An 11140-nucleotide genomic window follows, 5' to 3' on the forward strand; every position below is an offset into this window, starting at 1 on the left:
TGCCCCAGACCCCTCCCCAGACTCCTCCCCCGCCCCAACTCTTGCTCCAGCCTCTGACCCTTCCCAAGTCCCCTGCCCAGCCCGTCTGCTTTGCCCTGCTTATACATACACACCCCCCCCCCACCCCAGCCTCCTCCCCCAGCTGCTTTCCTACAAGTCACGGGGGCTGGTTTGCTTTGGCAGCCTCTCTGCTGCCTGCAGCAATGACCTCTGGAGCCTGTAGAGTCCTAGGTAGGGGGAAGGGGGCTTGGCCCGGAAAAGGCAGCACTGAGTGCTGAGGCCCAAGCCAAGTGGCCGGAAGTGACCAATGGCAAATACACACTGTCACACTAGTGGTCAAGAGTGACCCACGTCACACCCCAGGTCCAGATAAACAGCCAGACACCTGACTGTGGACAGCCACATAAACACAGACCACAGCTCTCACCGGGCTAGGCTGTCCTCGCACAATCAGACCCACCTGCTCACCCCACTCAGCCACCGCCTCCCACAGGGGACACGCTAGTGTAGACTTGGTGCTGCTCAGCCCCTCGTCTCTCTCCCCTCTCTCTCCTTCCCCCTCTCCAACTCCCACCACCCCAGAGAGACCCACACTGCTGAGGAATGAGTGAAGAAATGAAATGGAGTCACTATAGTCGGGCTGTTAAATTTCTAAAGTCAGTTAGGTTAAGGTATAAGGAAACAATTCTATTTTTGCTTTGACTACACTTGGAACTAGAACTTTTGAACTTTTCAGCTGTGCATCAATGGCTGGGGATAGAAACCCTATAGATCGCCCTCTGAAGAACTTAGGGAAGAATGTTCATGTATCCAGACCCCTGACATCTGATCACAACTTCAGATCCATTCAGAAGCCAAGAATGCAGAACTGATTTTTCCCCTCAAGAATGTACTTTTTACTATAAGAACTCTCAATTTTCATCTGTTCTTGGGAACACGCTGGGTATTACACGATAGTGTTTGTTTGCAAACCCCAAGACCCTTGAATACTTTGCCGTTTTTAATTTTAACAAAGCCTCCTGATTCATTTATGCTGAATGAACCAGGACCGCCCGCGCTGCCTCCCTGGCTCCCTCCCAGTCCCCCTCCCACTCATGGTGACTGCTGAGCTAATGACACCCCAAGTCCCACATTCATCAAGTACTAAGTGGCTGCACTTGCTGGGTGTCCAGGCAGGCACTGAGCCTGAGACACTGCACCCGCCTGCTCCTTCCCCATCCTTTTCCCTGAATGTGTGTAGGGAGGGCAGGTCCCAGGGAAAACTGAGGCTCTTGGATTTGGGGGTGGGGTGTAGAGGGCGACTGGGTTCACGAGAGAGACTAGAAATCAAGTCCAAGAATCTTTATTTCACGAACAAAACTACTTGTGTAAAGAGAGACGAGGCTGTCTGGACCACTTTCTAAGTGGCCACAATCCAAGGCTGGTGAGAGAGGGTGGGCTGGGCAAGAGTGCATCACAGGAGAGGAGACCCCAGGTCCAGCCAGAGGAAGCAGGAGGGGGAATGTCGGTGAGGGCTGAAGAGGGTTCCAGAACCCCCTGCGCAAAACTGTTCTGGCCTTCACGACCCCACTGGGCAGGGAGGGGCTGGGCCCCATAGTGCGTGTCTGAGCGGCCAATGTGTGCAAATCAGCAAGAAGGAGGGGTGCGGAGCCGCTGCCCCCCTCACCGCCCCCCCCCCAAAAAAAAACAGGCAGCAGAAGCAGGGGTGGCGCAGCGGCAGTATTGCTTTAGCCATCATGCATGGCGAGAGTGGGCAAGTGGGCGGGAGGAAGAAGGCTGGATTAAGGGTGTGAGCTAAGCCACCTGTCCCTCCCACCCTAGCAGCTCCGCTGGCAGGACTCTGAGGCTGTGGAGGCCCAGGAATGGCCAACCCCCATTGGGGGCAGGCTTTGCCCGGAAGTTCCCCATTAGGGCTGGCTCTTCCTTGAGGAGCCCAGGGCCTAAAGGTGAGGGAGAAACAGGATCAGGGACCTAGTGAACTGACCCCCTCCCAGACTTACCAGCCCCTGCCCACACAGCCACCTTACCAGGGCTATTCAGCCACCTGGACACCCGTGCAGTTCTCTTTGCTTTCTGAGGTGATGGCCAGGTATTCCGAACTGTGGGAGCAAAGGCCAGGTGGACAGTGACCCCCTCATCAGGCTGGCCCACCACCAGGAGACTGAGGAGGGTTTGGTCTCTGCCCCAGGAGCACAGGGCTCCGGAGTTAGAGAAAGGAGGGGCGACAGGCTGGACTCCTAGTGACCCACAAGAAGTCCAGGCTGGAGTCTGGAGTTCTGAGTCTGAGGCAGGAAAGGACTGGGGCTCAAACTCCTGGGTCCTGGGGAAGAAAGAGGCTGGGGCCTGGACTCCTATATCTTTGGGGGACAGTATGCTGGGCCTGAACCCTGAGTCCTAAAAGAAGTAGGGCTGAGAGTATGAGAGAGGAGGGGGCTGGGACCTTCTCCCATCTCTGTTAACAAATGTCCCCCTCTAGGGACAACTGGCAGATGGTGCCCGGGGTTGCTCCCCTCCCCTCCCCACTTAACTCCTGCTCCCCTCTGGGTGTCCTGGGTGGCCTCCCCCCTCCTCACTGACCCCACTTACGCATTTTCTTGCGCAGCAGCCTCTGTGGCAGCAGCGATCTTCTTGTAACAATAAACCATCTCAGCCACAAGCCATATGGTTAACACCACGATGAGCACATACATCATGATCTCAGACACGATGGACGCCATGTCTCTGTTGGCTGCAGGGGCCAGGCAGGATGAAGTGGTAGCTGAGGCCAGGCTCAGGAGGCATGGCCGCCTGAGTTCCTCAAGCTTGTGTGCCAGCTGGGACAGTGGCTCGACCTCCCTGGGCCTGGTCTGCACATGACAATGTGCGGCTTCCCTAGTGTCATCACTGTTACTGTGGCTCGTCACCAGCTGTGATGGGCTGCAGGATCACCTCATCCCGCCTCCCCGTGTAACTCGAGGGTGCATCTGTGTCAGTCAGGTGGCTGGAGGTGCCTAAGAGCTATAGCTCTGCGACCAGAAGGCTCGGGTTTAAATGCAGGCTCTGCCACTTGCCAGCTGTGTGACCTTGGCAAGTGACTCAACCTCTCTGGGTCTCAGTTTCCCCATCTGTAAGAAGTTGATCATCCTCTCTCCTTCATGAGAGTGATGTAGAATTAAAAAGGCTTTAAAAAGTCGTGGACTAGTGCTTGACATATAGATGTCAATAAATGTGTTCTATTATTAATATTACTACTGTTATTATTGGGGCAGTACCGCATAGTACTTAAGAGCACGGGCTCTAGGGCCAGACTGTCAGGGCTTTGCCTCTTAGTAGCTGTGTGACCTTAGGCAAGTGACTCTCCCCCTCTGGGCCTTGATTCGCTGTAAAATGAGGACGATAATTCTCATGCCTTCTCACAGGGCTGCTGGGAAGAGAAAATGGCCGTTAACATCCCTCAGGTGCTTGGCTGCACTCACAGACACACTGTCTAAGCATTGGCTACTGCGCTGTTTTCCGGAAACCCTCTGTCCTTCCACAGCACTGGCTCCTTTCATCGAGCCTAAATTTAAACTGTAACAGGAGTGCACTTAGCCAGGGGACGAGAGTTGAAGGCCACTGTGGCATCCTGGGCCAGATTCCGCAGGTGTCTGCATCCCCAGCCCCTCCTCTGGCTGGCCAGGATCTCATCTTCCCCGCACTGGGCCCATGTGGTCTTCCTCCCTGTCAGTACGCACTTCCTGCTGCTCACCCGTGCAGATGGCACTGATGCTTTCTGGGCCAGAGCGAGGGAGGGTACAGGGCCGGATGCTTCTCCCCTACTTTGCCACAGGAGGAGGTGGGGACAGGGTTTCACACTTCATTCATTCATTCATTCATTCACTCGAAGGATCTCATGAATGCATCTCATGCAGTGAATATGTGCTCTCAGCCAGGCTCTGTGCTTTGGTCTTCACCTGAGCATCTCCCTGACTCTTCAAAACAACCCCAAAGGTAGAGACAGTTCCGGTTTCCCATGTCAACGGACCTCAGGAAGCACGCTGAGTTGATTGATATATGTTCAATACAGCTCACATCACCAGAATTCTCAACCCTGCTCCTGGAACTCAATGCCCAAATGGATTTAAGTAATTCCGTACCTCCTGCTCTTCCAATCTGATGAGGACAGTGACAGACACGGCTCTATATCTCATTTTCCAGACAAGGATACTGAGGCCCAGAGAGGGGAAGGTGCTGAGCAAGAATGCACAGCCAGGACTGGACTCGGCGCCAGGACTCAACCCCGACTACAACTGCCTGCAGGGTCTGAGCTCCTATCTGCTTGTAAAGCTTCCACAGCCAAAGAAAGCCTTGGTAATAGCTGCTGTACGGAGAGTGCAGTCTCCATCGACCCACGCAGACATCTCAGACGGACCATCGTTCTCCCTCGTTACAGATGAGAAAGTGAGGCACAGGGTCACAGAGAGGCCCAGAGGCACCTTCTCTGGGGAGACCTTTGATATCTTCAAAAACCCCAAATCTTACAAGAGCTTCCCCTGCGTGTCCACACAGCCGGACTTCTCACCGGCCTCCAACACTGCTCTACCTCAAGACATTCTTCACTCACACTGGGCACATCTGAGGAAAGAGTGAGGAAATCAACTGAAATCACTGTGCTCAGGCTGCTAAATTACTAAAATCAAGTAGGTGGAGGCAGAGGAAATGATTCTACTCCTGATTCAGCTAGCCTGGAAACGTAAACTTTTGAACTAATGCTCACGTGTCCAGACCTACTACATCCATTATCCAGACCACTAGACACCTGGGAAATCACATCTCGGGTTAATCCAGAGGCTTAGAAGGTAGGGCTGATTTTTCTCATGAATGCACTTCTTACTGTGAGAGCTCTTAGCTTTTCTTTCTTCTTCAGAACACTCTGGGTATTGTCTAGTTGTGTTTCCAGTTTGCAAACCTGAAGACTTTTAAATAAACTTGATCATTTATTTCTAGCCAAAGACTCCTGCTTCACTTACACTTGGCTGATATATCAAAATAGAATTAGCCCTCTTCTCCCATCTGCCAGCCCCACTCCCCGTGGGGGCCGCAGATGCCTCCTACCAGCTTCTGTACCTCTGCCAAGCCAGTGAAGGTCTCACCACCAACACCCACTGCCCCTCCTTTAGAAATGACTCAGTTCATTCCTTAGCAATTATTACCAGGAAGCAACGTAGGCTGATAGGTAATGTTGAAACTGCAGGAAGAGAGTAACTAAAATAAAAAAGAAAATGGCCCAGCCAGTGTGGCTCAGTGGTTGAGCATCGACCTATGAACCAGAAGGCCATGGTTTGATTCCCGGTCAGGGCACATGCCCAGGTTGTGGGCATGATCCCCAACAGGGCTTGCAGGAGACAGCTGATCAATGATTCTCTCTCATTATTGATGTTTCTATCTCTCTCTCTCTCCCTTCCTCTCTAAAACCAATAAAAATATATTTTAAAAAAAGACCAAACTAACATGAAACTTTCAACAGTTTCTACACACAGACACCAAAATAAATAAATAAATAAATAAATAAAGGATATGGCATGGCCAACAATGCTAATAATACAATAATATTATGGGTAGTAAAATACTATCATGTGATGAGTAAGGTTAAAAATACTACAATATGCTCTAGCTGGTTTGGCTCAGTGGATAGAGTGTTGGCCTGTGGACTGAAGTGTCCTGGGTTCGATTCTGGTCAAGGGCACATACCTCAGTTGCAGGCTCAATCCCTGGCCCTGGTCAGGATGCAGGAGGCAACCAATCGATGTGTCTCACATTGATGTTTCTCTCTCTGTCTCTCCCTCTCCCTTCCACTCTCTCTAAAAAAAAAATTAAAAAAAAAATCAATGGAAAATATCCTCTGCTGAGGATTAACAAAAAATTTAAAAATTACTACAATATGGTGGGTGATGAATATATTATAGTATAACAAGTAAAATTTTTAAATACTACAATATGATTGATATTTTAAAATACTACAGCATAGTAGGGAATGATAAAAATATGATAGTATCTACTTATACAAAAACCATGGGTGGTGTTCATCACGTCCAGAGGAACCACCACGGCCAAGCGGAAGGAAGTCAGTCCTGCAGGGGTTGTCTTGGCAACGGCTGCGCCCTCCCCCAAGCTGTTTCCCGGAGCTGTTTCCTGTAAGGGCGGGGTTTGAGGCAGGAACCCGCCCTCGGAGCGTGATGGCAGATCTTTCTAAAGTGTGCCGCACGCCAGCACGGCCAGGGGTGAACCTGAGTGGGGGCGGCTGAAAGGCTTAGAAAAGACAGACAAGAGAATGAAAGCTGGGTCTCGGTGGGACGCTGCTTCTCTGAGAGACAGTGACCACACCCACAGCCATGCCTTTATGTTATAGCAGATGCCACGAGGCAAAGTAAGGGTGTGACCAAGATGTTTACAACATTCTCCTAGGTTTCAATCCTACTCAACTACATGCACCTGAACTCTATCAAGCCTACATCACTCAGGCACGTGGGGCCACACGTTCGGACCATAGGTTCAAGCTTACAACTACAGCTGTTGGCTATAATTGTGCTGGGAGGGCCCTGCCCTCCAAGCTGGGACTTGCACGTGGCAATGAGAGGACTGTGCCCTCTCATCAGTCCAAGGCTTGAACCCGTCCAAAACACTGTAGCAGCTCCCCACAATAAAGTTTTAATTCTGTTTCTTTGTTAATAATGTTGTGGCCCCACCCCATAACAAAGAAACAATTTCCGGAGGATGAGGCCCAGGAATAAGGATTTTAAAAAGATTCCCAGGTGATTCTAATGTGCAGCCAAGGTTGAGAACCACTGCTATAGATAATATTAAACATATCTAAACGTGCAATTCTTTGTCCAAAAAATGAGCATGTTCAAAAATTAAATGAAATTTTGGATATACTCGATGGAGATTTTCACACATATTTGAGTGATGATTCCATTGATTCCACAGATGATGCTGAAAAGGAAAAATTTCCCATCAAATTTCTTAATAGTATTACTCCTTCGGGAATGCTGTGTCATAAATTAAAATTGAAAGTGGGTGCAATCATCATGCTATTGAGAAATCTCAATAGTAAATGGGGTCTTTGTAATGGTACCAGATTTATTATAAAAATATTACGACCTAACATTATCAAAGCTGAAGTATTAACAGGATCTGCAGAGGGAGAGGCTGTTCTGATTCCAAGAATTAATTTGTCCCCATCTGACACCGGCCTCCCATTTTAATTGATTTGACGACAGTTTCCCATGATGCCAACATTTGTGATGACTATTGATAAATCACAAGGACAAACTCTAGACAAAGTAGGCATATTCCTACCTGAACCCATTTTTGAACATGGTCAGTTATATGTTGCTTTCTCTCGAGTTTGAAGAGCATGTGATGTTACAGTTAAAGTTCTAAGTACTTCATCACAAGGGAAATTAGTCAAGCACTCTGAAAGTGTTTTCACTCTTAATGTGGTGTACAGGGAGATATTAGAATAAGTTTAATCACTTTATCAGTCATTGTTTGCATCACTTGTTTTTATATCATGTTTTTGTTGTTTTCATATCATGTTTTTGTCGTTTTTATATCATGCCTCTGTTGTTGTTATATCCTTTTGTTACTGTTTATTTATTAATAAATTTATATATTATTTTCATATACATTTTACTAATTTCCTTTCATCTCTCACACTTCTATTATAGACAAAGGGCAAATAGCAATATTAAAATATCTCCGCTAATTAATTCCCTTTTTAAAAAATATATATTTTATTGTTTTTTTACAGAGAGGAAGGGAGAGGGATAGAGAGTTAGAAACATCGATGAGAGAGAAACATCAATCAGCTGCCTCCTGCACACTCCCACTGGGGATGTGCCCGCAACCAAGGTACATGCCCTTGACCGGAATTGAACCTGGAACCCTTGAGTCCGCAGGCTGATGCTCTATCCACTGAGCCAAACCGGTTAGGGTAATTAATTACCTTTTAATGTGCACGAATTTTGTGCACCGGGCTACTAGTGGTAGATAATGTTAAAAATACTTTAGTGTGATGGATCATGATAAAAAATACTGTTGTATGCTAGGTAATGTTAAAATAGTATAGTATAGAGTATAATATAAAACAGTGTAGTATAGTGGGTGATGCTAAAAGGCAATACTATAATAGAGTAGATAAAAAACACTAGAGAATGGTGGGGGGGGGGGCAATGCTGAAACCGTAGGCTCTGCGAACACAACATAAAGAGCTCTCTATTATGATAGATGTTGTTAAGAACATAGAGTCTGAGAGTAGAGCAATATGGTAGATAATGTTAAAAAAGAGAGACCTTACTGATCCACAGGTGTGCTTGAGCCCAGCCTCCACCAGGAAGATGAGGACAGCAGCCTGAGCCAGGCAAGACCACAGATGGAAAGAACCGCGTGCCTGACAGGATCACGGCACCTTCCTGCCCTCCGGACCCTCATCTCAGCATTGATTCCAGAGACAGGATTGACACAGATTATAAGACACAGTATGTGGGGGCATCTTTGTCGCAGCCACTCCACTTTCTTCACACTCATGCAGGCGGGGCCCCATCTTCTGTGTGAGTGGCTGCCCACCCAGCATGGTGTCCTACACCAAAGAGTTGCTCAGACATGTCTCCTGCATTGAATTCTGCTAGATCACTTTGGTGTGTGTGTGTGTGTGTGTGTGTGTGTGTGTGTTTAATATATTTTTATTGATTTTAGCGAGGAAGGGAGATAGATAGAGAGAAACATCGACTGGCTGCTTCCTGCACCCCCCTACTGGGGATTGAGTCCGAAACCCAGGCCTGTGCCCTGACCAGAAATCAAACCGTGACCTCCTGGTTCATGGGCCAATGCTCAGCTACTGAACCACACCAGCCGGGCTGCTAGATCACTATGAAGACAGTGAATCATGCCAAAGCAGAAACGGCAGTCACACAGGCTTGGTTGGCTTCCAGTTCAGGTCCCAGCCCTGTGACCTTGGCCATGTAATCTTACCTCCCTGAGCCTGGGCTTCCCCAATCTGTAAGAGCCCCAGCCCAGAGGGTCTGCATCTACATGAGGTGCTGAGGCCTGTCTTGGGGAAAGGAAGGACGATCACATTGCCCATGACGGTATGTGTGTGCTGCGGGCCCCAAGGGATATCCTTGCCACAGCTTTTTGGTGGTCCAAGGTCTGGGGTATCTCCCCGACTCTCTAAGCCGATATGGGTCAGAGGGCCCTGGAAAATTCCAACTTACATCCTTCAGAATATGGTTCAGAGAAGGGGTCCAAGGCAACTGAGGCCAAAATGATGAAACGGTTCAAAAACATCTTAGATCCTACTACCCAGGGTGGCCTCAGACCTGCAGCACCAGTCTTGCCTGAGCGCTTTTCAGAAATAGACCCTGGGCCCAGCAGGTCTGCTGGGTCTGGATCCACACATTGGCAAGACTCCTGGAGGGCTGTGTGCAGAACTGGAGGAGCACTACTGTAGGTGATGCACTCATATCTCTTCCCCATGGTGACACGGGCGGCGGTTCTCAGGCTATTTGACAAGCCGAACTGCCACCATCGCCCCACATACAGGCATGCCAGCAGCTGACTCCCAGCATATCACTCAATCCTCACAACCTCCCTGGGACATAGGAATGTTTCAAACAACATCCTGAAAGGTAGATATCATTACTGTCCTGTTTCCTACAGAACAAACCCTTCAGCTCAGAGACAGAAAGATACCTGCCAGAGGTCACACAGCACAGACAGCAAAGGTTCCACACCCAGAACTTCCATGGGAGAGGCCTTCTGTGACATCTCCATGAATTGAAGGGAAATGGAGGCCAAAGTTGGGGTTGGGAAAAGAGGTGCTGTTCCCCCTGCTGCCGTAGGCAGTTGGCTGGCCCAGAATGCAGACCGCCTGTCCCAAACCTGCCATCTGTCCCTCCATCTGGCTGCCAGTGGAGGGAGACAGGCAGGGCCTGACTCACCTTTGTCCACTACCTCCAAGTGGATCTTTTTGACGACGGTGGTGTTGTGCTCATAGTTCTCAAAGAAGAGCAGGCGGTAGACATGGCACTCGTAGTCACCCGAGTGGTTGTAGGTGACATTTGTGATGAAGATGGACAGGTCCTGCAGGTCCCTGGTGCCCCGACTGCCGTTCCACACCACACGGCCCTCAAAGCGCTCGTCCTCCTCCAGCTGCAGCACCTCGTTCTCATAGCGCAGGATCTGCAGGCAGCGGTGGGGTCACTGCCTGGGCTCATGTCCCCCACCTAGACCTCTATTCTGTCCTTTGCCTGGACACACAGACAGTCATATGGATACACACATGGGCTCAGGCAGGGAGGGCACAGCGGGGCTGGGGTCATGCCTGGGTCTGCCTCAGACCCTGATTGTGCCCCTACTCCTGAGACACACACTCACACGCATTCCCCATCACTCCCCCAGCCCCTATTCGTTCCTACAGTTCCGCCCGGTCTCCAGACATCCGCCTCACTCTCCGACAGAGGCAGCCTGACCCCGCTGCTGTAGACCCTAATTCTCCAGTCGGCCCTGAAAGTGTACGGCGCCTCCTCAGCTGTAATTCAAAGCACACATCGTGTAAAGGAGGTCAAAACGTTCTGCTTCTCCTCTATGACGGCCACCCAAAACATTTTGCTGGTACAAAATAATTCCACTGTGCCAACCGTGGGCCGGGTGCATCAACTCAGTCAATCCTCACACTGACTACGAGCCGAACACCATGACCACCCTATCTTTACAGAGGAGAAAACTGAGGCTCAGACAGGCTCAGTGACCTCCCCAAGGTCACCAGCTGGTCAGTGGTGGAGCTGGAACTTGAATCCAGGTCATCAAGAATAGCACATTATTGAAAGCAAACAATCAGCCCCTCAATCCTGCCCCCACTCAGACACCTACGCTCACCCTCCCACACCCCAGGTCGGGCTCCCACACACCTTGACAAACTCCTCAGTGCCCTTCTGGCGGAAGGTCCACTCAGTGAAAGGTCTCAGCGGTGATTTCGCTGCGGCGCTTGCAAGAGATGCACCAGAAATTTTGAAGGTCTCCTCGTACACAGCCTCCGTCTCCGAGTCTACCTCCACACAGCCCGCCCAGGCTGAGGATACTGTGGGGGACACAGGGGCACCTTATCACCCTAGGCCCATGC

The 11140-nt window shown here is 49.9% G+C and overlaps 1 protein-coding gene across 1 annotated transcript in view; it reads right to left on the minus strand.

The window, feature by feature from the left end:
* Positions 1-1326: 1326 nt before the first annotated feature.
* LOC106695398 (sodium channel subunit beta-1-like) overlaps positions 1327-11140 on the minus strand; it is a 13931-nt gene continuing 4117 nt past the window's right edge. The window contains 7 exon segments of the mRNA XM_023748223.1: positions 1327-1940; positions 2028-2099; positions 2587-2728; positions 9960-10200; positions 10929-10976; positions 10978-11022; positions 11025-11098. Coding sequence (XP_023603991.1) covers positions 2033-2099; positions 2587-2728; positions 9960-10200; positions 10929-10976; positions 10978-11022; positions 11025-11098 — 617 coding nt within the window. The 3' untranslated portion in view covers positions 1327-1940; positions 2028-2032.

The sequence above is a fragment of the Myotis lucifugus genome, unplaced genomic scaffold (assembly GCF_000147115.1).
Source record: "Myotis lucifugus unplaced genomic scaffold, Myoluc2.0 scaffold_1207, whole genome shotgun sequence".
Lineage (NCBI taxonomy): Eukaryota > Metazoa > Chordata > Mammalia > Chiroptera > Vespertilionidae > Myotis > Myotis lucifugus.